A 27,028-nucleotide genomic window follows, 5' to 3' on the forward strand; every position below is an offset into this window, starting at 1 on the left:
TATTTCATATTGTGCCCTCTCTCCTTAAACCTCCAACTTCCCCTCCCCCATTATCACACTCATGGACGGCTTTGCTTCTTCCACTGAAAACACAGGAGCAATAGCCCACGTGCCCCCATTACCACATCTGCTTACCCACCAGCATCTGGGCCTAGATACTCTGCTGTCCTCTATTTGGACCCTGGATCCCACCCTTTATCACTCAACAGCACCCTTCACAATTTGTCCCCCTTATCCTGTATCATCAGTTGTCCTCTGTGTATTCCTATAATGTCTATTAAAGAAATTTCATCTCATCCCCATATCCCTTCTAGCTACTACTTCATTGCTCTGTCTCCCTGTATTAGTCAGGCTTCTCCAGAGAAACAGAATCAATGGGAGATATATCTTTCTATCTCTATATATTTACCTATCTATAATCTATCTATGAGAGAGAGAGAGAAAGAGAGATTGATTGATCGATTGATTGATTATGAGGAATTGGCTCACACAACTATGGAGGCTAAGTCCCAAGATTTTCAGACAGCAAAGCTGGAGACCAGGAGACTGTTGTGTAGTTCTAGTCCAAGTTCAAGGCCTGAGAACCAGGGAAGCCTATGGTATAAGTTCTAGCCCAATGCCAGAAAGCTCAAGACCCAAGAAGCCAATGTTTCAGTTCAAGTGCACAGGCAATAAAGGACTGATGGCCCAGCTCAAAGCTGTAAGGCAGGTGGAATTCTCTCCCATTCAGCCTTTTTATTCTCTTCATATCTTCAAGTATACGCTGAATCTGACCATTTTTTACTCTGTCCACTCAATGGTCCTGTCCACTCTCTCCCACCTGGACCACGGCAGTAGCCTCCTCCTGGGATTCCCACTCCTGGTCCCAATCCCAGTCTGTTCCCCACGTGCAGCCAGAGGGACCTGTGAACACCTGAGTCAGGTCAGATCCCTCTCCTGCTCAGAGACCTCTCCTGGCGCCATCACACTCAGGGTAAAGCACAAAGCCCTTATAAAAGGTCCCACATGATCCCCCGCTGTGACCACTCTGACTCCATCTCCTTACCTCTCCTCCCACCTCTCCACACATACTCCTTGCCATCCCTCAAATATTCCTTCTTCGCACTGGCTGCTCCCTCTGCCTGGAATGCTCTCACCCCAATTTCACCATAGCTCCCCCCTTCCTCTCCTCAAGTTTTCACCCAAATGTTTCTTCTTTTGGCCCTTCTGAGCCCTCTATTCAAAAATCTCCTACCTACTCCATCCTCCTTGCCTGCCTTACTTCTCTCCATGGCATATACTACTATGTGGCATTGGATCGTTTTATTTTGTTTATTGCTTGTCTTCCCAGCTCACTGTAATCTCTACAAGGGCAATGTTTTAAATCTATTGTGTAAAGTTTGCACTTACCCCCTACGCAATGTGAATGGTATAATGTGTCACAACTGGGCCAAAGCTCTAAAGGTCAGTGCAGGCTTCACTTGTTTTTACCCACGGCCAGAGACCTGTATGTTATAGAAGCTCTGAGGGGTCCAGTGCTGCCTCGGCATGGGCCACTCTGAGAGGAGCAAAGCTTCACATGTAGTCCTTGAACTATCAAGGCAATTTAAAGTTCCTACAAGACAGTCTTGTGGTTGCTGTTACCACACTATGTTTGAGCATGTTGACACCAGTCCATCTAACCCATCCCTTGTCTCCTGGAAGTCTCTTTCCCAGCTTCTCAAAATCACTTTTTTATTGAGATATAACTGACATACATTATGTTAGTTTTGGGTATATAGCATAATTACTCAGTATTTGAATATATTACAAATGATCACCAAATAAATCACATCTGTCACTATATATAGTCACAAATTTTTTTCTTGTGATGAGGACTTTTAGGATCTATAGTCCCTTAGAAATTTTCAAATATGCAATACAGTGTTATTAATTATAGTCAGCATGCTGTACGTAGCATCCCATGACTTATTTCTTTTATAACTGAAAACTTGTGCCTTTCGACCCCCTTCATCCATTGGGCACACCTCCTACAGCTCTGCCCCCAGCAGCCACCCATCTGTCCTCTGTAACTATAAGCTTGATCTTGTTTGTTGGTTTGTTGTTGTCTTTTAAATTCCTCATGGAAGTGAGATCATACAGTATTTGCCTTTCTCTGCCTGGCATGTGTCACTGAGCATAATGCGCTCAGAGTCCATTAATGATGTCACAAATGACAAGATTTTATTCTTTTTTATGAATGACTAGCACTTCATTGAATATATGTACCACATCTTCTTTATTCATTCACCCACTGATAAGTATTTAGGTTTTTCCCATATCTTGGCTATTATAAACAATACTGCAACAAATGTGCGGGTGCAGATATCTTTTTGAATTATTGTTTTCCTTTTCTTTGGGTAAATATCCATAAGTGGAATTGTTGGATCCATAATCACCTTGATTCCTTTGAAAACTTCAGCCAACACCTAATTTTTCAGAGAAATCTCCTACTCTAGTTTTATCTCCTAGGGAACATGGGAGGTTTTAGGGCAAAGTCACTCTATTAATTTCCAGTGGCTGCCATGACAAATCAGCACAAACATATTGGCCGACAACAACACAAATGTATTGTTTCAGAATTCTGGAGGTTGGAAGGTCCAAAAGAGTCTTCAAGGACTAAAACGAGGTGTTGGCATGCTGATCCCTTAGGGAGGATCCAGGGAGGATTCAGTGCCCTTGCCTTCCTTACCTGCCGATGGCCTCCTGTCTTCAAAGAGCATCACTCCAGGCTCTGCTTCTGTCATCATCTCCTTCTCCTCTGAAGTCAAATGTCCCTCTGCCTACCCCGGCCCCATCTTATGAGAACATCCATTTCCTCTTAGGGTCCATTCAGATAATCCAGGACGATCTCCCCATCTCAAGATCCTTAATCACATCTGTAAAGTCCCTTTTGCCCTGTAAGGTCACATCACAGGTTCTAGGACTAGGACCTAGATGTCTTTGAAGGCCATTATCAGCTCACCCCAGCCAACCTCCTCCCTTCTGGGCCCAGGTCCTGGAAAGGCTGGATTTCCTTTTATCCGCTGGACATCTGGGCCCTGTCTGATCCTCCGTCATTCTTCAATCTGTTATTCCTCTCATTCAGGCTTTGTGAAAGTACCTCAGTGTCTGTTCTTCCTTCCATTATAAGAAACTGGATTTTTCATGTGAGGCACATGGGTAACCTGAGTCAAGACTCAGCTTCCTGTGGTGTCGTGTGCCCACCTGCCACCAAGTTCTGACAGCACAATACAGTGCCACAGCAGGATGGTGTGGCACTTCTGGGAAGGGCTCTTAAAGGGCAAGGCATTCTCTTCTTCACTCCTCCCTCCCATACTTCACCTGTTGTGTGGGACGTGAATGTGAAGGATGGAGCTCAAGCAACCATCCTGGACCATGAAGAGGAAGCCACATATTGATGAAGGAGCAACAACATAGAAGGAGCTTGGAGCCCTGGACATTTTTGGCAGCTGCCTTCTTCATATAACAGAAATGAATATTCCTCGCTTATGGTAAACCTCAATACTAATCTGTGGTAGGCAGAATAATGTCCATATCTTAATCTCCAGTCCTCATGAATATGTTATGTTACATGGCAAGGGGAGTTAAATAGCAGATGGAATTTTTAACAGCTGACCTTAAATAAGGAAATTATCCTGAGTTATCTGGGTGAGTCCAATGTAATCGGAAAGGTACTTTAAAGTGGAAGAGGGGGCAGAAGAGGTCAGAGGCAGAGAGAGATTTGAAGATGTTGCATTGTTGGCTTTGAAGAAGGAAGGACACACCAGCCACAGTATGCAAAAAGCCTTTAGAAACGAGAAAATGCCCAGAAATGGGTTCTCCCTGGGAGCCTGCAGAAGGAATGCAGCCCTGGCTCTCACAACACCCTGGCTGTAGCCCAATGTTTACTTTCCGGTCTCCAGACTGGTCAGATAAGAAGTCTGGGTTGTTTTAAACCACTAAGTTTGTAATTATTTGTTATAGCAGCAGTAGAAAACCAATGCTTGCTTGATCCGAGCTCCTTCCCCTGAACCTTTCTCTGTCTGCAAGACCCCTGATTAATAACAGGAATCGAAACCAACACCAACACGAACAGTTAACCTCCTGAGCAGTTCCGGTGTTCCTGACACAGTCTTGGCATGCTACGTTTATTACCTCCCATAAGCAACAACACCCCTACAAAGGAAAGAGAAAGCCTTAAAGGCAAATGAGGGAAACACAAAAGGGGGAAAAAACAGTAAGCTAAACACCATCTCAAATATTTTTAAAAATATTTTATTTATTTATTTTCAGAGAGAGGGGAAGGGAAGGAGAGAGGGAGAGAAATATCCATGTGTGGTTGCCTCTCCTGTGTCCCGCACTGGGAACTGGCCAGCAACCCAAGCATGCGCCCTGACTAGGAATCCAATCGTGATCCTTTGCTTCACAGGCCCGCGCTCAGTCCACTGAGCTACACCAGCCAGGTCAACACCATCTCAAATATTATGACAAGAGCACAAAATTCAAAGAAAGTAGAATGGAAGAAAAAATAAAAAACAAATGCACAATACAAACTAATGCTAATTATTATCGTTAATGAAATAAGATCAAATTAAAGAAAAGACCAATATACAGTAGAGAGGATCTATAAAGCTAAATATCAGTTATTATCAGTAATTGGAAAAGACTAATGAAACTGTTGAAATTATATCTTAAAACTGATTGGTATCTATATCTATCTATCTATATCTCATACAAATGACCAATATAAGCAATCAAAAAGGAAACCAGCGTTCCTTACAAATCTCAGAAATAGGGGATATAACTAGCTTTTACGTTTATTATCTCCACACAGGAGGGAGCTAAAGTTCATACATGTTGAGTAACAGAAGCAGCAGAACCGGGACTTGAACCCACAGTCAGGCACGCCCGAGCCTGCCTTCTGAATTGCTGTGCTATGGCGCCACCTCGTGAACACTTCCAGCCTCCCCTAACCGGTCTTGCTAACCCTGAAGGCAGGGCCTACCTCCGCCCGTTCCCTTTCCATTGGCTTAGCACAAGGTTCCCACCGCCCACCCGCAAGGGCGCTTGAGCCAAACTGGTTCCGGCCCTTAAAGACTTTCACACTCGGCTTCCTTTACGGACTTCCTTCTGAAATTTCATCTGCATTTTTCTTTCAGTCTCAACCACTCCCACTGCATCGACCTTTAGCATTGCTCACCTCTGAATTCCTGCCACGCCCTCCTGGTTGCAGGTTCGGGTTTGGAGCTGTATCTGGGATGAAATGCCAGTTTGTAGAGAGCAGCTTAACTCAATGGCCCCCATAGGCCTGGCATCACCTGAGGGCTTGCAGGAAATGCAGAACCTGAATACTACCCGAGACCGGCTGGATCAGAGCCTGTATCTTAACAGGTGCCCACCCTTAGCCCCAAGAGATCTGCGGGCAAGGAAGGTTGAGTAGCTCTGGCCTAGACCACAAAGGGGCACCGTGGGACCCAGGGAGACTTGGAAACAAGGCTCCTCACCTGGAGCAGGTGTATCTGAGAAAAGGGTCTTCAGCCCTGTCCTGAAGTTAGATGACGAGTGACCTGTCTATGTTAGAGAAGTTCAAGTTCATTCTGGGAATTTGAGTTCCAGGCAGTTGTATGAGGCTCCCCCACCTGGTACTCTTAGAGATATTTCTCTTTCTTTTGTTTATGGATTTTTTTTTAATCAGGAAAATTATATGGGAAATGAGCAAATTGAGGTATCAAAGACAAAATCCCTAAGCCAGTGGTTCTCAAACTCCATTGTGCATCAGAATCGCTAGGAGAGCACGTGAAAACTCAGAGTGTTGTGCTTTCGCCCCTAGAATTTCTGATCCAGTAAAACGGGGGTGGGGCGGGGAATCTGCATTTCTGAGGAGCTCCCAGGAGCTGCTGATGCTGCTGGTTCAGGGGCCCCACTTTGAGGACCACTATTCTGAACCACGCAGTTATTTTGCCTGCATTGGTGAGTGGTGAGAACCCTTAACAAATGGGGACTGAATAGTCCTCATTCAGTGACACCATTACAAAAAATGTAATTAATGAGGTGTGACAAACCAGTGTGAACTTAAGTACTGAACTGAATATTCTCCTGTATTTCGGCAACAGACAGCATTTTCATTGAAATCAGGCACCACCTGTAATAATGTTTATTTTCGGGTATAACCTGGATTGAGAATAATACTTTCTTTTTTCTCCAAGTGGCAGTTTCACATGAATACCAATCTCCATTTCTTTGGTGGATATACCAGTGGATTTTTAAAAACCCTGCTATTCTTCCCACTGCATCTCCAGAGCCCTTTGCAATACCTCTGTTATAACTCTTATATTGTGTTCCAATTATTGATCTACCGTCTGACTCTTTCCAGGGCTCATGGGCTACTCATGGGCAGGTATTCTTCCACTTGAAGAAAAAATGTGTGAAAAGAAGTTGTTTATTTTCTACTATTTGCCCAGTGTGTGCCAACAGTGAGGAAATGGTTTCCGGATGCAGACGCCGTGTATGTCCTCCTGTGGGCGTAGCACTGTGCTCTCGAGTTGAGATTCGTGGGTGTAGAGTGTGAGGAGTTTGGGGCTGAGGGCTTGGTGGTGGTGGTGGGAGTGTGTTTCTGTCGGAGGGACCTTGTCTGGGCCGTTTCGCTGGGACTGAGTAGCAAGCGTGTGTTTCCACTCAGTGCATATACACACCAATGAGATGCGGTGACCATCAGTGGCAGACTGTGTGAAGGATTGTCCCTCGCCCCTGCCCATGTGTGTATCCCTGCACTAGGGACACTGGGATCTCTGTGGGTTCTCTTTGATGCTGGCTGTGTGCTGCGGCCCAGTGGGCCCTGTGTTCCTGTCCCAGGGTCTGCCTCCCTATCCGGGTCTCCTTGCTGTCCCACGTCACCACCTGTGGGGTCTGCTCGTGGCCCCACTGGGCAGGCAGACCTCTAGGTGACTGCGTCCAGACAGCTGCACTTACCACGTCTCCATCCCTGAGGCTCAGCCCTTGCACAGCTGTGGGTGGGGGAGGGTCCATGCCCTTGAGGTCAAAGAGGCCCCCTGGGAAGTCAGCGGCTGGAGATTAGATTTCATGTGGTCAGGGAAGGACAGGAGGGAGCAGGATCCAGGTCTGGCCTGGGGCAGTGCCAGGCTGAGGCCCCGGGGCTCAGACTCATTACAGGGAGAGTCACCGTAGCTCCTATTCATTGAGCACCTACCATGTGCTGGGCACTACGCTTCACGCTTTATATGTTTATAGGTATGTTGTTGTCTTACTCAATGTTACACACTAAGTATTCATGTTACATTTGTAAATAACAAGTATGTGAGGTATTGACGTTTATGAATATTTCATTATATTAGTTATGAAGTGCTTTCTAATATAAAATGATTTTATATTATCAATATTCCACTTCTAATATTGTGTTCTATTATCCCTTTAGAAAGTAGAAGGAAACTAAAGCTCAGAGAGGTGAGTTTACTTGCCCAAGGTCACAGCAAGCAAGGTCATGGCAAGGTGACAGAGTCCAAATTGAACCCATGTTCATGTTACCAGCCTTTTGCTCTTAGTCACTGCATTCCCTCAATGCTAAGGGCTTTCATGATAATGACCATGGCGCGTGGCCCTATGACATTTAGCAAGGGCGCTGCTGTAAGTGTTCTCACGCGGACCGCCCCTCCGACTCCTGACCCCAGCACTCTGAGGCGGGCACCACCACTGTCTCCATGAGGCCCAGAGGTGGAGGCATGTGTGGAAGCTCAGGGAGGAGCTGGGATCTGGTGCCAGGCTGACCCTTGCACCCTCGAATGCTCTGTTATCTCTTACAATCTTCACAACAATCCTATAGCACAGGAAGAAATGGCACCCACTTTACAGATGAGGAAATTGAGGCCCCAGACTTGACTCACCACAGAACCACAGAAGTGAACTACTGTCTCTCTGAACAGCTCATCCTTCTCGACCCTGTTCGTGTCTGGCAGGAGACCAGGGACGCCAAAAAGTCTCTGCAGGGCCTTGGCCAGGCCCCTGTCCCACCCCGTCCCACAAGCCCAGGGCCCTGTCCCACCGAGATTTCAGGCCCTGCCCCTTGCCCTCCTGCTTCTTAATGTTTATGTCCATTCTGCCTCCTGATTGGTAAGCACTCACTGTATGTTACAAGGATTTCCTGATCTCCCCTAGATTAGGTTTTCATTTGGGTTTTTATTAGGGTGTCTTTTGCTATACAAATGTTTTAAAGTTTTATACACTTCAATTGATCCAATTTATTTTACAGATCAGGATTTCCAACCTCATGGAACACCTAGCTCCTAGGAAGTGGCAGTAGGGGTGGCAGCCTCCTCCCCCTCCCTCCCCGCCTCCCAGGCTCCTCCTACTGGGGGTTGGGGGCCTTTGGCACCTTCCTGTCAGTTTGTCAGCACTCTGTTTTTACAGCTCTTTTCTCCCAGCCTTTGCACTTGGCCCTGCAATGGCTTTGAGTGGTTCACCAACAGGCCATCTCACACCTCACAGATGCTGGTTTGGGTCTTTGTTGGGAAGCTCTCCCACTCTGGGAGGAGGGAGGGCCTCCTGGCTCTCCTCCGCCTCCTGTCCCCTCCCCCCTCCAGGGCCTCTCTCTCCTTATCTCCAGCTTCTCCTTTCCCGAGGTCTTGTGACCTGCCAGCCCGGAAGGCCGGTGCCCCTCCTCTTCCCTCCTTCAACCTCTCCTTGTACTGAAAGGGGGCTGGGGGAGAGGAGCGCTCCCTCCCTTGATAATTTTTGAGAATTCTTCCCACCTGTGCCTGTTAACCCTGCTACCCTGTCTGTTGCCAGTCACTGGTCCACAAGTCCAGTTTATTGACTTCCTTTATACTGCTGTTTGCCACATAAAATCTTAAGCTGCTACTTTCATACAGATACGTCCATCTTGTATTTCTGGGTTGTGGGTTTGAGACCTTGGTTAGGGAGGTCTCTGGGCTCCTGGGGGAGGAATACCCTCCCTCCCCTTCTCTCTCCCCTCCTCCCTCCCCTCCCCTCCCCTCCTCTCCCGGAATCCTAATCTCACAGCTTCTCCCTTCCCACGGCGTTAGGAGAATAAAAGCCCACAGGGGACGCAGGGGACGCGCCACGCTGTGTCACCATGTCCTCGCTGTGCCCACTGCTGCTGGTCCTCGCCCTGGTGGCCGTCCCCCGTGTGCGAGGCGCCTGCCCCGCGCCTGCGGACCTCAAGAACGCCGACGGGACCAAGACGTGCGCCAAGCTCCATGACAAGAGCGACCCTTACTACGAGAACTGCTGCGCAGGCGCCGAGCTGGCCATAAAGCCAGACACCGACCTCCCCTTCCTGCCTTCTGACTGGAGGAACGTCATCTCCTCGCTCGTGGTGGCCCCACGCTGCGAGCTCACCGTGTGGTCCCGCAGCGGCAAGAACGGCAAGACTCGCAAGTTCTCCGCCGGCGCCTACCCGCGCCTGGAGGAGTACCGCCGGGGCATCTTCGGCCACTGGTCCAACGCCATCTCCGCCGTCTACTGCAGGTGCGGCCCTGCCCTGCCCTGACCTGGTGCGCACCTCGGCGTCCAGAGCTCTGAACCCGGCACCCAGGCCCAGGCTCACCCCCACCACCTGGCCAACGGGCTTTTCCAGACCCCCGAGCCCCTGACCCAAATTGGGCGTCTCTAGACCCAGTCCTGGAGGTCTCCCTTCTCACTGGCACACGCTCCGTGAAGCACATGCCTCTTGGATCTCTCAGACCCTGTTCTGCTGGTGTTCCCAGACTCAGAGCTCACCCAACACCCCCTCCATTCAGGGAGCAACCCCCTCCAACCTCCCTGAACCCCCCAGCTGCCTACCCACCACACCTGCACCCTCCAGGGGAGGCCACTCAGCCTGCAGTTACCAAACCTAGCTTGGGAATGGGGAGCCATCAACACCCTCACCCTGCAGCCCCCAGAACCAAAGCCAGCGCCCCCCTCCCCAAATCATCAGGTCCCAGAGCTTCCCAGGGTCTCCCAGACTCTCAATCCGACCCAGACCTCAAGACCCCAGACCCAATACCAGGAACACGGTGCCGAGCCCTTATGCTCCCCACCCACCTGGACCTTCCGGGACACCTTCAACCCCAGAACCCAGTGCCAGAGCCTCTGGTAAGGTTCTGGGGCCAAAGACCTAATTTGGAGAGTCCCCTACCCCAGCCCACGCTGCACTCATGTACCCAGACTCACAGACTCTGGGACACTAATCTAGCCATAGCACCCTCACAACCACCCCATCTGCCTCACTACCCCAGGAGTTCCCAGGCCAGGACACTCAGCTCTTGAGGTTGGAGCCCAGCCCCAGCTGCCCACCTCATCTCAGGCTTTTAGAACCTGCCACGCCCTGCATCCTGGAGTCCCTGGCACTTCCTGGTGATAGTTTTTGTGGTTTTTTTTTTCATTCTGTTGCAGGTGTTCCTGATGCCTGAGCAGATCCTCATCTCCAGCCCCCACAGGGTGCTGAGCCCCTCACCTGGACTTGGTCCTGGGGCCTGCTGATGGTCCCAGCCCCACATGGAGAGAGCTTCCCGCCTGCTCCCTGACCCTGCCTTCCCCGCAATACAGCCCTGATGAAGCTGTCCCTGTCGGCCCTCTGCTTGTGTTTGGGACCCAAGTCCACACAGACAGGGGTGGGATGGGAGACAGCAGGGTGGTCATGCTGGGAGCAGCCCATACCTGTGGCAGTGCTATGGAGGGGGACACACCCAGGGACCCCGACATGGATTGAAGCGTGCACAAAGACACAGCTGCAGGACACACGTGTGCATGCAGCGGTGCCGCTGGGCAAGAGTTAAATGCTGCTATGCTTCCCACACTGTGTGGGAGACAGCCCTTCCCCGATGTGCACTCTTGTGAGACAGACAGAAGGACAGAGAGGCACCAAGAAAAATAAGCTTACAGTATAGGCAGAGGGAGGGAAGGAGAGAGGGAGCAGGAGGGAAGGCGTGATTCAGGCTGACAGAGACTCAGGAAGAAATAGAGACAGAGGCAAGGTGCGACAGAGAAGAGGCACAGATGACAGAAAGAGACAGAGAGACAGAAAAAGAGACAGAGAGACAAGGAAACAGATGGAAAGAAAACAAGACAGACATTATGGGTCTAGACCCCTAGAGTTGCTTAGAAAGAAGATGGAGCTGGTGGAAGCCCAGCTGCTCCAGGTCTAGCCCAGGCCAGCCCCTGCACTTCAGCACCTTCAGGGCAGGGCGAATGCAGCAGGTTCCCATAGAGTAACTGCCTCAGGAAGCGTGGCTTCCATGTGTGTATGCACAAGTGCGTGTGCTTGCACAACCATGCTGGTGCAGTTGGACCATTCTTCCCCAGGTCATTGGACAGAGAGGAATCATGTTTTAGCAGAAGATTCAGCACCACGGATAGTGACACCCAGTGAACCGCTGTCCCCCATCCCTGAGGTTAGGCAAAGCCTTCGCAGGTGTTAGGATTTGGGATTCCTCTGTGCACCTGCAACCCTGGACACCAGCAAACATACTCACTCACACAGCATCATGTACTCTTAGAGTATTGAGTATTATGCGGAGGGAAATAGTTGTGTCTTTTGTGGCCAAATGGCATTTCCCAGTGACGATCACAGTCATACCACCATCTCACATGCTCTGCTGCAATGTGACGCTGCCACACCAACACGGAGAGTAAGTTTTATTTTCTCCATTCCCTCAAATCTGGGCAGGGACAAGACTGCTTGCACTGATAGAATACATGTTATTTCTGGGCGTAGCCCTTAACAAGCCTTCAGATTTTACTTCCTGTCCTTAAACACTGCTCTGAGGGCAGCCAGGCCCCATGTAAAAAAGTTCAGCCACTCAAGGACTGCAAAGCTATGAAAAACCTGACACATGGAGAAGCCACCTGCAGGTGCTGGGGTCACCACCCACAGCTGGGCTCCCAGGGGACAGCCAGCCATGCGAGTGAGCCATCACTGACACACACAGATCAAGCCTTCAACCAATCAAGGTCCAGCAGACATCTTGCTGCAAACCTGACAGAGACTCCCAGTGAGGCTCGCTCACCTGAAGTTGAACAGGACAGACAGAATGTAAGACAGGGACAGGTAAGAGGGAGCCGGCTAACTTCCCCACGGGTAACAATAATCAACTTGAGCAAATGATTTTGGAAAACCCCACCATCTGAAGGCACTGGAGAGCAACCAGAAGCAGGCAGAAACTTGAGGGGATCCAACCTCGTAAAGAACAGGTACACAATCTGTGACTAAGTTGATATGGCTTTCCCTCTGGGGACAGCCTCCATCCATGTGACAAGGGACTCATGTGGCTTGAGCTCAGGCAGAGAGCCAGTCTTTGACTGAAGATCTCAGACACCAGAGTTTGGCCCAGTCAGAGCAGCTGGAGATTGAGGGGAGAAAGCCCAACATGGAGGGAGTCCCAGAGGCAGAGGACCCAAGTCAGTATATAAATTACCCCTGAATATTCAATGTATTGAGACAAAAAAGAAAGCTCTCAACACAAGCTTCTATATCCATTGAAAATGTGCTAGAAAGCTGGAGGCAAAGTAAGCTAACTGCTGTCATCTGTGTCACTCAGCAAGAAGAAACAAAAGTGGGAGGGAGGGTATTGCCTGTTCTTCAGAGGAACAACTCACAAGGGGCTGAGATCGCTTTCACTCCCAGGCGTTGCCAGAACTAACTGCCATACAGCATCTCAACTAAAACGTGTTGTTTTCAGTGGAGCACTCCTCAGTCCACTTGAACTCAGGGGTTCTCCAAGTAATGGAAGAGGGGACAGTGAGCACAGAGACAGCTAGCGAGTCTCTGCCACTCCTGCTGTGTGACGAGAGCTGTGGCCTCCACACAGTGACCATGAGGGGAGACGGTGCTGCCACACTGAGGAGGGAGGATCAGCCAGGTGTGAAGACACTGGGTCTACTTGACATGATGCCCTCTAAGCCAGCACGGCTCAATCTGAATATTGTGGGAGCCACATATGTAATTTTAAATTTCTGTGTGGCCATATTTTACCAGGTACACAGAAATATGCAAAATTATTTTACATACACTATATTTAATGCAGCATATCCAAAATATTATTTCAACAGATAATCAATGTAAAGTTGTTAATGAGATTTTACTTTTTTACAGTATAAGTACAATTCCGTACATACACACATCTATTTCCTACTTATGTCCATTGAGAGGGAGTAGAAGCAACAATATCCCTGCAGCAGTCAGCCTACCTGGCACCCAGATCTTGGTCTCTTAAAACTGCTCTCCACTTAAAGGAACCAGAACTACTTGGAGAAATGGCTGGTTACAGAGATGAGGCAGGTAAAGTACAAGATGAGCCTGGAACGTCTTGTTCCAGAAAGCAAGGGAGGTGCTCAGAGGATGAGGGAGACACATTGAAAAGGCACAGGAGCCATCTTGAAAGAGCTCCCATGGGCCTAGTCTAGGGCAATTTGAGCATTAACAGAATTATAGCAAAGAGTGTTAATGTACTGAACAAAATGAGAATTCAGCACTCCATGCTGTTATGAACAGTTGGTAAATACACAGAGGAGGGAGGGGGGCTGAGCTCTTCCTAAGCATGCAATGCCATGGATGACTCTTCCTGGGTGTGTGCTCAGCCCATTGCTCTGGTGGTGGCAGTCAGAGTAGCCAGGCCCCCGGCAGCTCCAGGCTGTAGACAGTGGTCACTGTGATTGTGGGGTTGCCTGTGGTCACACTATACCGACTTGGTCTTGTCTGTCACCAGCCAGTCCAGTCAGTCCCCCTCCTCCAGTGCCTCTCCTCTCTGCCAGAAGCTTCAAGTGAGATTAACAGAAATACTTTAAGGAAACAGAACCAAACTGTACATGATACATCTACTTGTTAAATGACCAGCAGAGAAGACGGTTCATGAAAGACTGGCCCAGCATTTTGAATGCATGCCTGCTGCCCTTCTCTGGCCACTGCCAGCCTGAGGGCCAGTGTCTCTTCCTTTGTACCATCCTCATGTGAGCAAAGTGCTGGGCTCTGCTCGGGACTAGAAGCAGACAGATGGCACCAGAGGGCCACAGCTAGTGACCAACTGTGTAAAGCCCTGAGGCAAGAATAGGACAGCATTTCCTGGGAACATTTTGGCCATGACTATGAACAAGAACAACCATGGCCTCTGGGAAGGACCTGCTGATGTCTCCAGTCCCAGTGGCCACAGGGCTGGAAGCAGGTTGGGTTCTCTCCACCCCTGCAGCTGTTGCCATTGGGGATTTGTAGCCCACAACAAACTGTTTGTAGCCCAACAACCACTTGAGGGGGTTTAGAAGCACATTCGCCTGCAAAGAGCCTAAGACCTTTTCAGCCTCGCAAATGCCTGCATTGCAGCCTGTGAGACTCAGTCAGAGGGTGCAGGTAAACCAGGCTCAGACTGCCACCCCACAGAAACTGTGGCATGATGTGGTTTGTTTACACATGAGGGATTGTAACACTTTGTCGTGAAGCAATTGCTAACTAATACAAAGAACATACAGATGAAAAAGGCTAGAATGTCAACGAATCAATGTAAAAAGAATGATGAAATCATTTGGGAACTGACAAACACCATCAATGCTTGCTAAAATGATTGGCTCAAAGTTTGAGGAATAGCAGGTATTTGCATAGTCTCAAAGACTCTCTGGATCCTTATTATGAAGAGAAAAATAATGATTTTGTGTGGCACAAAAATTATTATTTGTGGCATGTGGACTGTAGTAAACAACACAGTTTTAAATGCACGTTGCTGTCTAGACTTCCCGTGATGCACAATGATAAACGTCACTATTAAGGCATGTTTATTTCATGTTATTTTCCTCATAACAGAATGCATCTAAGTGATCCATTCAATACCCTCCAAGTGAGCACACGCAAACACACTCACGTGCATATGGAGGAAGGACAGAACCCAACCCAAGCCCAGGAACCTGTGACTATCCCATGTGATGTGGCAAGAGGACTTTGCAGATGTAACTAACCCTTAGAGATGCCAAAATAGAGAGATTGTCCTGGTTTACCCAGCGGGCCTCCTCTAAACACATGAGTCCTGACAAGCAGCAGGCTTTCTCCACCTGGAGGCAGAAGGGAGAGGGGGCAGGAGGGGAAGGCAGAGGGATTCCCAGCACGAGAAGGCGCTGACACACTGCTGCCAGCCTTGAGATGTGGGTCCATCAGCAAGGACCAGAGAGAGGCTGGCAGAGCTGAGAAGGAGCCCTGCGTCCAGCAGGAAACGGGGACCTCAGGGTGACAACAGCCAGGGACAGAGTCCTGCCAACAGTTTGCCTCAGCTGCAGGCCCACTGTCTGCAGGCCTCGCTGCAAGAACCCCACTGGCCACACGTGAATTTCAGCCCTGAGGGGCCCAGGTCAGAGACACAGGCAGAGCCCACCTGGAGCTCGTACCCGGGAGCTGTGAGATAATAAACTTGGGCTGTTTTCAGAGGCGGGGTTGGGGTGCCTTGTTCCAGCAGCAAGAGAAAACTAGTCCTCACACAGATGCAGATTCACAGCACAGGAAGCATGTCCTTCTTATCATTTATTTGAAATATCCTTACAAAAAGTAGAAAAATAAATATTTTATCGAGTCTGAGTTTGCGAATTCACACACACAAGTACATAAATAGTGGGTGGCTGGCAATAACTTAAGAACAGTGGCACGTACACAGATAAACTCTCCTGATGGGGCAGGTGGCGGGTGGGCCTCGGGGTCAGACACACAGGTCTCCACTGGCGACACAGTTCAGGTCACGGGCCAGGAGGCGGAACAGGTTGAATGTCACAGAGGCTTCAAGGCAGGCAGGGGACTCCTGTGGGGAAGACGGGATGGGCCAGTGACTACCCCTGATCTGGGTCCCAGTTGTCCCCAGACACTGGTCACTCCCTGGTCACTCACCCTCTTTGAAGCTTCTTCGAGGCGGCGCAGCCAGCGGCGGAGGTGGCCCCGGGGCCTGGGGCCTGCTGTGGCCTGAGCTGGGACCTGTGAGGAGAGGAGGGTGGTGTGTGAGGCAGGGCCTGGGACAGGGGTGAACCTATGGGGGTCAGGGGGAGTCAGAGCCCACAGACGTGGCCCAAGGGGCCCAGAGAACTCACACAGGCCTGAAGCTTGGTGTGGATGTAGCGCAGCGTATGAAGGGGCTGCTCCAGGATGTCCCCCAGGGTGGAGTTAGCCATGGTCCCCAGGACCTTCAGTGTCAGGGCCAGCTCAGCCTCCAAGGCCACAGGGCGCTCCCACACCTGAGGAGGGCAGAGACAGGTGAGAGCTGCAGGTGAGGGAGAGACAGGTGAGGAGGACTGAGGAAGGAAAAGTAAAGGTCATGACAGGTGAGAGGACACAGCCACTGTGGGATGAGAACAGGTCAGTGGGACAGGGTGGGAGGGCAATAGATGGGGACAAGTGAGAAGAAGAGGTGAAGGGGCCACAAAGGAGCCAGATAAGTGCAGGGCTGGCCCTCACTCTGCCAACTCACCTGCAGCTGCCTCAGGTCCCAGGTCCTGGGCAGTGGGTGGGAGCTGCAGCTCCAGTTCTTCAGCAGGAGTGACTCCTCCTGGAGAGGAAGGGGAGGGTCAGTGCACAGCTGGAGGGCTGAGGTTAGACCCCTGCAGTGCGATTGGAGGGAGACTACGACATAAGGAGGGAGGCTACGACATAAGGAGGGAGGCTAACTTCCAAAAGCAGGGTGGAGGCGTCTCCACTGCAGAAGAACAGGAGTCAGCCCAATGCAGCAACAGCAGGAGTCAGCCCACTGTGCCAAAGTGCAGGGCAGCCCAGGGAGGGGAGGGGACAGGTCCACCCTGAGCCACAGGGAGCATGGGAACCCCCAGAGGGAGGGTGGGGGTTGGCCCACAGCAGGTGGGGCAGTGGGGAGACTCACCAAGGCGTCCTTGGCCCTCCTGAAGGCCTTCATGTCTTGTGGGGGCAGAGACTTGAACTGGGCCATGGGGCAGCCCCTTGCACCCGGGAGGGCACTGAGGGGCGTGGGGACAGGAACTGCTCCTGTCCTGGTCAGCACCATGGTCATCAGCATCAGCACCAGCATGCAACCCACAGGCAAGTCTGTGTTACAGAAGGACAGACAGATGAGGGTACAGACAGTGTCAGGGGCTGAGGGTGGGGGCCGTGGAGAGGTGGGGGTCTTGGGCAATGGTGTGGGGGCTCACCCAGTTGCATCCTCATCTCTGTCTCTGGTGTCTGTCAGCAGAGTGGGACCCAAGCGTCCACTGAGAGGCTGTCACCAGGGTCTCTCACTCAGCCTTGTTTTGTGTCCGTGACCTCAGTCTCCTCTGCCAGGTCTGAGTCTGCTGCTCTGTCTGCGTCTCTGCACCTCCAGCTCTGCTCTGATGGAACAGCTGCCTGAGCTCCATGGTAGAGCTTTTAGCCTGGAGAGATGGGCAATCCCAGCTGATGTAGGAAAAGTGAAAACACACTGGCCACTAGGGGAGGCCCCAGGCTGGGAAAGCCCATGCAGGGCGGGGCCTTGAGCCAGGTGAGCAGCTGGAGGGAAAGAGAAACTGACCCAGATTGAGGTTCGCCTACAGGAGGTGAGGTCCTAAGATGACTCTCAGTGTAGGGGCAGCCTCAGCTCCACAAGGGGCAGTCACGGTGCCCTGACGGGGAAGGGACAAAGGGACTTGTTCTTCAGCAGGATAGCGCAGTTCAGGGAGAGGCGGGAAAAGATGCCTTTACGGGTGGTGACTGAAAGAACCTGGAACTTACAAGAAAAAGTTTACTCATGGGAGGGGAGAAGAGTGAGGGAAAAGGCTGCTGGTGGGTGGGAGGGAGTCAGAGAGGCGAAGCAGCCCATAGTTTAGAGAGGAGACCAGCTCTTCTCTTCCTTTTATACTTGGTCCCGAGAGAGAGGGAACGGGGAGAAGGGGAGCCTCACTAACATGTTACCTGTCCAGGCACCGAGGGACACAGAAATGGGAGGCTCTGCTAGGGAACTGGGGTGTAGCCAAGGACTTCAGGGAACCAGCTCAGTTTGTGACAAACTCCTTCATTCAATCACCAAGTGTTATTAAGCCCCCGCTTTGTGTGATGCATGGTTCCAGGTGCCAGGCACAGGGCATTGGAAACACACTGAAAAACAACCCTTGGAGGAACTTTTTACTGGACAGGAGGAAGGGAGAGCAGTGGGAAGGGCTTACACACATGGAATGCGTTCCATTGGTTAACAGAAAGTAAAGGAACTAAATCCAGGTGAGAGCAGGGTGTAGGAGGGGGTGCACTGAATGAGGTGGCCTGAAAAATCACATATGAACAAAGACTTAAACAAGTGAGGACAGCAGTTATGTGAAGATTGAGAGGGGAGCAGTCAGTGCAAAAGGAAAGCAGACACACCCCATTTTCTCCAGTGCGTTATGTCCCCCTTCACAAAGGCTTTGCCACAAGGCATTGAACTGTGAAACCCACGATGACATCAAGGGACTTCACTGTACTTCATTACATTTAAAAATGGAGTGATATTGGCCGAACGGGCCACAAACTTAGTGCTGTTAACTGTTGTAGAAACAAAGTCACTTGAAACAATGAATAAGCAAATATGCAGGAAACTGCAGGGACCTAGAGATGATAAGAGACCCGCCCAAGATCACGCAGCAAATACGTGGCAAGTGCAGCTCTTCACCACGTTCCGTCTCGCACTCCAGCTTCTGTGCAGCTAGACCTGGACACAGACACAATGAACTTGTAGCACAGAGGTGCTTCTTGAACCGGAATCCCACACCAACCCGTTTCCATTATTCAAAGTTCCAGGGAGAGAGTGGACAGACCCTCAGTTGAGAGAATCAAGCTCTGATAAACAAAAGTGTTTCAAAGCCAAGGACAGGGCAGTGCCCCAGTCACCTTCCAGGGCACTGGTCAGTTTCTGTCAATTGCAGTGGCCTTAACCCCGGGCAGGAGACATTGCATTAGCAGTGAATTCTGAAAAAAGACAAAGGATGTCAAAATTCCTAAATTCATACATTTTTGTTCTAAAGGAAGTTCCATGAGGTGGTTGAGAGTATAGGAATCAAATCTGGATGTGACCTTCATTAGCTGTGTGACCCTCCCAGCTGGGCGACCCTGGCAAAGAGGCCTGCAGTTAGCAACCATGATCGCCAGCCCACTGACTTGGACTCGTGAAAAGTGCAATTGCCTGTGTATGTACGTGTGTGGTCACCTAATAGAGACCATTAGTGAAGACCATCCTATGGCCTCAGCTGGAAGCTTTAGAAACACTACTCCAATGTGCATTACTCATCTGCAAGAAAAGGACAAGAATGACATCGTGTGGATGAGGAAACTGAGGCTCAGAGAGAAGTGATTACCCGGTAACACCATGACTAAGAGGGTGACTCAGAATTGAAACTCATGTCACCTGCTTTCCCTGGTTCAGCATTTTGAACTGAAAAGTGCCCCCCAAATGATCACAGGGCATCATCCACTGTAAATGCAAGTATATTTAATAATGGCAATAAGTCACCACCAGAAGACAGAATAGAGAATTACATAGGGATTTCACAAACACAAATGTCACGTGGGTAACAGAATCCAAAATACTCCAGTCAGCTGAGGACTGTGGGCCCTTCCACTGCCAGATCCCTTAGGGGATGAGGCCTCCTCCAAGGGGGGGAGATCAGAGTCGCAGATTCACAGAATCTGAAAGCAGACACTGAGGACTGAGATGAGGGCGCGGGACCTGCCATGGGAGAAGGAGTTCTGGGCTTCTGTGACCAGAGAAGAGGAGACCAGTTCGTGGTGCCTGCAGTCAGTGTACCGTGTAGACCCAGGACCCAAGTCCCTTGGTGCCAGAGGAGGCCCCTGAAGATCTTAGGGGGACGCATCAGATGGAAATGTCTTTGCTGCCGGGGGACACACGTCTTGGTCCTTGGGAAAGTGTTTGCTCCTCCTGGCGCACCCGGCTCAAACTAAGGAGGCTGGCGGGCAGAGGCAAAGTCCCCTGAGCTTCTCTGCGCCCGGGTGGAGACTCCAGGAAAGGGTGCCCCAGCCACGATCGCAGCCATCCGCCTTCCCCGCGGAGGCTTCGGAGGCTTCGCGGGGTCAGAGACAAGGCCCCGAGTGCGCCACCAGCTTCAGGTCCCACGTGAGCAGGCGAAGGAGGTTGAAAATGACGCTGGCTTGTTGGCATCCAGGCGAGTCCTGGAAGCCGGGAAGGAGGCAAAGCGAGGCTGAGGCAGAAATTTCCTCCACAAAAACTCTCCTCCATCCATTCCCAAACTACCCTCCATTTCAGACAGAGCCTCTCCTCACACAGCCCGGCCCCCGATGCCCACCCGCTTAACCGTCAGCTCCACTCACGGCTCTCCGTGTTTTGGGGCGCCTCCTGGGTGGCCGGAGGGGCTTCCTCGAGGAACCTGGCCTCGCCAGCTCCAGCTGCGGTGGGGACAGCAGGTAAACAAAACAGTCGAAGGACCCAGTGCCCCCGACTTCACCTGCGAGCCTCCCAGCCCCAGACCAAATCCCAGATCTGCGGACCCCAGGTGGACGCTGATCACTTCTGCACGGGTTTGGGGCTCAGCGGGACCGATCGCGGATCTGGCGGCCCCACGTGGGGCCGGAGGGCGCAGAGCAAGCTGGCGGGGGTGGACGGGCCGGGCGCGGGGACACTCACACAGGCCACCACATCCCTCTGCGCGGCCGCCAGCAGCTCCAGGGTCGGCACGACGCCAGGAAACAACTCGGGGCTGGGGAGGCTGCTCAACACGGCCTGGGCGTCCGAGAGGTCCCGGGCCACGAGGCGGAGTCGCGCGCAGGTCTGCGAGGACACCACGGAGTTAGTGGCGGCCGTGCCCCCCCCCCCCCCCCCCGCTCCCGGCTCCTGCCCTCAACCTCAACCCCGGAGCAGGACGGAGGCCTCACCAAGGGCCGCGGGGGGTCCCTCCTTGGGCGGAAGGAGCAGTTGCGTGGCCTCCAGCTCAGGGTCTCTTCCTCCTGGGGTGGGGGATGGGGACAAGGGAGGGGTGAGGGGGCCTCTTCGCCAGGGGCCCCTGAAGCGCTGGGGTGTCGGGGATTCCTGGACGTGGACGCGGACTGGCCAATACAGTCGTAGGTATTGTGCGCTGAATCACAAAGCGCTCAGAGAACGTAAACTGCGACTGAAACGCACCCCCTGCGGAGCCCGGCACCCCCACGTGAGCCGAACTGGCCTACAACAGGCGCCCATCTATGACTGGCACGAAGGTACTTTCTGTGCTGAAAATGCCCGCAGCCCGCAAAGGTCTCGTGGGCCGAATTCTGGACCCTGAGGCCCGAGATGCATCTGCAAGACGCTAGGGTCTCTCGGGGCAGGGACCCCATCCCCGACCCGGGCAGGCCCAGCGTCCCCTGGGACTGGGGGTCTGCGCATCACTCACGTAGTGGTCCCTCAGCGCCTTGACTGCCTCCAGCGCCCTGGGGTCCAGGCAGCGGTAGTGCGACAGGACGCAACGCCCAGGGTTCGCCACCAGGTTCTCTTGTCACCAAGACCCACAGTCCCACGGACGCCGGTGCTGCGCCCCTGGGCCTCATTTCTGCTCCTGTAGAAAGCGAGGCACATCAGGGAGGCCCGGGGAAGGCCCCGAGTCCAGCCCCTGCCTCTGGTTAGATTGGCAGAGGGACCGACCTTAGATCGTTGGTGCTGAGCACCCGCAGGGGAAGAGACGCGGTGGGCCTTGAGACCCCTGCTGCCCTGAGCCTGTCCCCTCACTCCTCACCTGCAACGTGCCCTCCATGCCTCATGCGGGAGCGGGGTCTGACTTGTACTGTCCATTTGGAGGTGTCCAGAGTGGTGTCCACCTTGTCCAGCAGGGCCTGCTTTCTCCAGGCAGCTGTAGTGTGGCCGGCTGAGAAATGGTGAGCGGCTGGGCTTCCCGGGTCAGGTTAAGTTCTTGGAACATCAGTGCTGGCCTCTGGCCTGTGGGATGCCGGTCTAGGCGTGAGGACTTTACCCTCCTGTCCCCAGGTGCCAGCCCTGGCACTGCCCTAACTGTCTGTCACCAGTTGTGGTTCTGACCCTCTCTGAATCCAGTCTTTTCATCACCTTCCTCGTTTGTTTGTTTGTTTGTTTGTTCTAATATAGTAAGAAGCCCTTGTAAGTCCTTACTGTGTAGCGGGCTGTGTGCTGTTCTAAGATACATACATCTCATTTAATTCTCAAAGAAGGACACTGCAAGGGTGTCCTACCAACGCTCCCACTTCATAGATGGGAAAACTGAGGGGTGGTAAAATGAAGGAAGTTTTCCAAATACACAATTAGTGTCAGCAGCAGGATTGAACCTACATGCTGTTGAGCTTCAAAGCTTGTTCTCTGTGCTGAGTTCACCCCTAAATATCTGATTCAGTCTTCTCTCTCTCCATCTTCATTTCATCCCATTTCTCTTCTTCCCTCTGTACACACCACTCATTTTGTTTCTTTCTTGTCTCTCTGTCTCTGCTTTGTCCAAGTCCATCTGTGTCTCATCCCTTTTTCTAGCCAATAGCCAGACCATGGTCTTCCTGTCTCTCTCTGTTAGTCTCAATTTACCTCTTGTTTTTGTTTTAAAGTGAAATCTACTCTTTCTATGATAAAATTAATAATGCAGATTCATGACTAAAGCTTAAAAAATACAGAAATGCATAAAAGGAGACGAAAACCCACTTACAACTTCACCCACCTCTCTCCTTTCACCCCACATCTGGAACAATTTTACCAATGTGTTGAAATTATATGTGTGTGTATAGATAATTTGTGACATAGTAGCACATTCATTTGAAAGATTTAGTCCATACGAAAGAAAACATACAAGTTGGAGAACTAAAAGGAATCTTTCAATCCCACTTCCTGGAAGTAATTCTTTTTAGCAGTTAGTAGCTATTAGTCCTCTTCCTGCCCCTCCACCCCACTTTTTATGAGTGATTTCTCCTCAATGGAACCGGCTGTGTAAAGATTGGTAGCCTGCTTTTTGTGCCTTGAACATGACCTCTCATTTGCATCTCCCCACATCTTTGTACTGCATCAGTTAGGGCCGTAGCAGGAGACAGATGGCCCAATCAATTTAGGGTAACTTGAAGTCGATTTCATACCAGGAGAGTTTACAAAGGGGTTTGAGAGTGAGGTGGGGGGTTGTACAAGGGCTTGGGTCCTTCCTGGGGGAGGGTCTGCCACCCCTAGGCCTGGAGGAAGGGGATCGGGGAAGGGCAGTCCTGTGCACAGGGCAGGGAAACAGACCAGTTGTGGTGGCCCTGAAGGAAGGAAGCCTGGGGAACAATTGCTCTGACCTCTCAGAGAATAAAGAGTGTCCTTCTCCTCTCCCTGCTCCTACTGCTAGGCTACCAATTGGCTGCACCCAGTGGAGGGCAAGGGCCAGCTTCCTACAGCCCAGAGCAGGGTGGAGATGTGGGAAGAGTGGACCTGGCAGGGCAATGGACAACATGCCATATATACTGTTATTGATGCTCCCATTCAACAGGATCACTGAGTAACCAATGCCCGTCAAGTGAGCATTGACATTACTTGTGGTATTTTGCTCAAGCCATGGTTATCAAGACTGGGGGAGAGGGAGGGATCAGTCTCTCCATTCTCCTAACAATGTCTTTCATAGAGCTGCAGGTTTACATTCGAATGAAGTCCAACTCTTCAATTCATTTTTTCATGGATTATGCTTTTCATGTATGCAAAAGTCATCACCCTTATATTTTTTTCTATGATATATTCTAGAAGTTTTATAGTTTTACACTTCACATTTGGGTTTATGATACATTTTGAGTTAATTTTTGTGGAAAGTATAAATTCTGTATTCAGATTCATGGGTTTTTTGGGCGGCAGGTAAATATCTACCTGTTGTAGTACCATTTGTTGAGAAGACTGTCTTTTCTCCTTTGAATTACCTTTGCTTCTTCCTCAATAACCAGTTCACTATGTTTCTGTGGTCCTGGTTCTTGGACTCTCTATTCTCTTCATTCATGTCTACCCTTTCTTCAACACCCCACTGTCTCGATTACTGTAGCTGTAGAGTAAGTCTTGACTTCAGGTGTCAGTCCTCCAACCTGGGTCTTCCCCTTTAGTATTGTGTTAGGCAATCTGGGTTATTTGAATATCAGTATAAACCCTTAGTTTGTCAATTTCCACAAAATGACTTGCTTGGATTTTGATTGGGTTGTGTTGAATAGATAGATCAAACTGAAAAGAACTGACATCTTAACAATATTGAGGCAACTTCCGCCAAGATGGAGGCATAGGTGGATGTGCCGTGCCTTCTCACACAACCAAGTTTAGAGACAACTAAATATTAGCAATAGAAAACACAGCCAGAACATGGAAAATTGAACTTTTCGGAAGTCCGTTAACAACAAATTCTTCAGCCTGACTGGTAAGGGGCGAAACCAGCGGCTGGTGAAGCGGGGTTGCACAGGAGGACTCGGTCAGACACACTCAGGCGCGCGGAATCCAGAGGCGCAGAATCCAGGCGCAGGGTTGGACCTAGTGAGCGACCGAGTGAGCGACCAGGCGAGCAACCGCGGGGGAGACAGCGGGGGAGCAGTGCTGCGTGTTGACTGTGGTCTTGCATTTGTGTGCGGGTGGATAGGCAAGGGAGTGGGCGGTTGGACTGGGCCCGGCGGGTCCCCGCGGCAAGCAGCAGTGGAGGGCGCCGCCATTTCCCTGCTCTGACCCCACCTCCACATACAGAGTCATAACCCAGCGACTCTGAGTGGCCCGGCCCAGGTGAACCACGTAAGGCTCTGCTCTTCACCCAGCTGTGAGAAACAGCAGAGGGGGTCGCCATTTCCCCACTCTGACCACGCCCCCACATACAGCGTCACAACCAAGCCACCTGGGAGTCCAAGGCGCCGCTCCTCACACTTAAAGGGCCAGAACAGACCAAAAATGTCGCAAGAAGATCTCAAAGCCCCAGAGCCAATAGATCTAAGTGATGAAGAAATAGCAAAACTCTCAGACGCACACTTTAAAACACTGGTCATCAGGTTCCTAACAGAACTGGTTGATTATAGCCACAAATTAGACAAATATATGAAGGTGAAACTAACTGAAATGAATGGAATTGCACAGGACACCAATAGCAATGAAAAGGAAACTGGGACTCAAATCAATGGAGTGGACCAGAAGAAAGCAAATAATGGCCAAACAGAAAAGAGTCAGGAAGCAAGAATTCAAAGAAATGAGGAGAGTCTTAGGAACCTCCAGGACATCTTTAAACGCTCCAACATTCGAATTATAGGGGTACCAGAAGGGGGAAAGGCACAGCCAGTGGAAAACTTATTTGAACAAATAATAAAGGAGAATTTCCCCAATCTGGCAAAGGAAATAGACTTCCAGGAAATCCAGGAAGCTCAGAGAGTACCAAAGAAGGTGGACCCAAGAAGGAACACACCAAGGCACATCATAATTACATTAGCCAAGATCAAAATGTAAGAGAGAATCCTAGAAGCAGCAAGAGATAAGGGGACAGTCACCTACAAAGGAGTCCCCATCAGACTGTCAGCTGATTTCTCAAAAGAGACCTTACAGGCAAGAAGGGGCTGGAAAGAGGTATTCCAAGTCATGAAATCCAAAGACCTACAACCAAGATTGCTCTATCCAGCAAAACTTTCATTTAGAATGGAAGGACAGATAAGGTGCTTCTCAGATAAGATCAAATTCAAGGAGTTCATCATCACCAAGCCCTTATTATATGAAATGTTAAAGGGATTTATCTAAGAAAAAGAAGTTAAAGAAACATGAACAGTGAAAGGACAACAAACTCACAGTTATTAACAACCACACCTAAAATGAAATCAAACTAAAAGGACAGCTAGATCAGGAGTGGAAACATAGAAATGAAGATCTCAAGGAGGGTTAGCAACAGGGGAGTGGGAGGAGGAGAAGGGGGGAGAAGGTACAGAAAATAAGTAGCATAGACAGTAGATAGAAAATAGAAGGGGGGGCAAGAATAGCATGGGAAATATAGAATTTAAAGAACTTGAGACACTTGGTCATAAACTAAAGGGGGGTAATGGTGGGGATGGGGGGTAGGGTGGAGGGGAATGAAAGGGGGAATAGAACAACTGTAACAGCATAATCAATAAAATTTAAAAAAAGAAAAAAATATTGAGTCTTCTTATCCATGTACATGGAATATCTATCTATCTATCTATCTATCTATCTATCTATCTATCTATCTTATTTATTTTTATTGGCTTCTGAACCAGTTTTCTCAAATTGGAATCTTTAAGTCTCACAACATTTATTAGAGAGGCTAAAGATAAATGCTTTTTTGGAGCAGAACTGTTAGAAAATGGCTGGTTAAATCATGTTCAGCAAGTTTCTCTGCAGCAGACCTGCTAATATCCTGTGGCTCTCCAAGAGTGTGCTGGTTACTAGACCTTGGTACCCTTCTCCAAGAAACAATTAATGGGAGGAAATACCAGCTTTCTGAGCTGTGCAACCAGGAAAGGCTATTTTCCTGACAGTATTATTTTTCAAGCAAAATTATGAAAAAGTAAAAATGTATCCGATAGTGAAAATGAAAGCTGTAATTAAAGATAATTATTGACAACTAGAACATGATCCACTCTACTTTGGATGGCACTTTCTAGTTTTCCAAGGGAATTTTCTGCATCATCCTCAGCATCACTCACCCTTCCCAGATGAGGAATGAATTATTGGAATTATTTGCCCTTTTTGCAAAGAATGTTGCTGTCTGGGGAAATATCTGTATTATGAGATCTTTGATTTTTTCCATGGGTTTTTGCAATTTTTCCCGTACAGACTTGTTTATATTTTGTTAGATTCTTACCTAGGTATTTCATCTCGGAGGTGTTAATGAAAATGTTGCTTTTAATTTCAAGTTCAAATTGTTCATTGCCATTATACAAGAAAGCAATCGACTTTTGTACATTAAGGTTGTATCTTGCAACTTTGCTATAATCACTTGTTGGCTCAGAAATGTTTTTAAATGAATAATATTAAATACATAGGACTATAAAGAAAACTGATTACATTGTAACACAGTTACCAAAACATAAAAACAACATTGTGATAGGTAATATACTATGTTATTATTACATTAGGTAGCAAGATATAGCGACAGGTTTAATAAC

At 49.9% G+C, this 27,028-nt stretch overlaps 3 protein-coding genes across 3 annotated transcripts; 1 reads left to right on the plus strand and 2 right to left on the minus strand.

Moving 5' to 3' along the window:
* The first annotated feature begins 9,097 nt into the window (after positions 1-9,097).
* On the plus strand, positions 9,098-10,560 carry LOC128627805 (syncollin-like). The gene is made up of 2 exons (XM_053667567.1): positions 9,098-9,501; positions 10,411-10,560. Exons 1-2 carry the CDS (start codon positions 9,107-9,109, stop codon positions 10,418-10,420), a joined length of 405 nt encoding a protein of 134 aa, XP_053523542.1. The 5' UTR covers positions 9,098-9,106; the 3' UTR covers positions 10,421-10,560.
* A 5,123-nt stretch (positions 10,561-15,683) lies between these two features.
* Positions 15,684-17,143, minus strand: LOC119037100 (interferon lambda-3-like). Its single transcript, XM_037129145.2, has 6 exons — positions 17,134-17,143; positions 16,848-17,029; positions 16,443-16,520; positions 16,066-16,209; positions 15,869-15,952; positions 15,684-15,782 (listed from the first exon to the last, which is right to left on the minus strand). The coding sequence occupies exons 1-6, from the start codon at positions 17,141-17,143 to the stop codon at positions 15,684-15,686; spliced, it is 597 nt and encodes a 198-aa protein (XP_036985040.2).
* A 2,871-nt stretch (positions 17,144-20,014) lies between these two features.
* Positions 20,015-21,481, minus strand: LOC119037101 (interferon lambda-4-like). The gene is given in 6 exon segments (XM_053667520.1): positions 20,015-20,113; positions 20,273-20,347; positions 20,586-20,729; positions 20,834-20,905; positions 21,328-21,423; positions 21,425-21,481. Coding segments are annotated over 6 exon segments (543 nt in total).
* Positions 21,482-27,028: the final 5,547 nt, after the last annotated feature.

This window comes from Artibeus jamaicensis, unplaced genomic scaffold (genome assembly GCF_021234435.1).
Source record: "Artibeus jamaicensis isolate MK-2021 breed Jamaican fruit bat unplaced genomic scaffold, CSHL_Jam_final contig_47, whole genome shotgun sequence".
Taxonomy (NCBI): domain Eukaryota; kingdom Metazoa; phylum Chordata; class Mammalia; order Chiroptera; family Phyllostomidae; genus Artibeus; species Artibeus jamaicensis.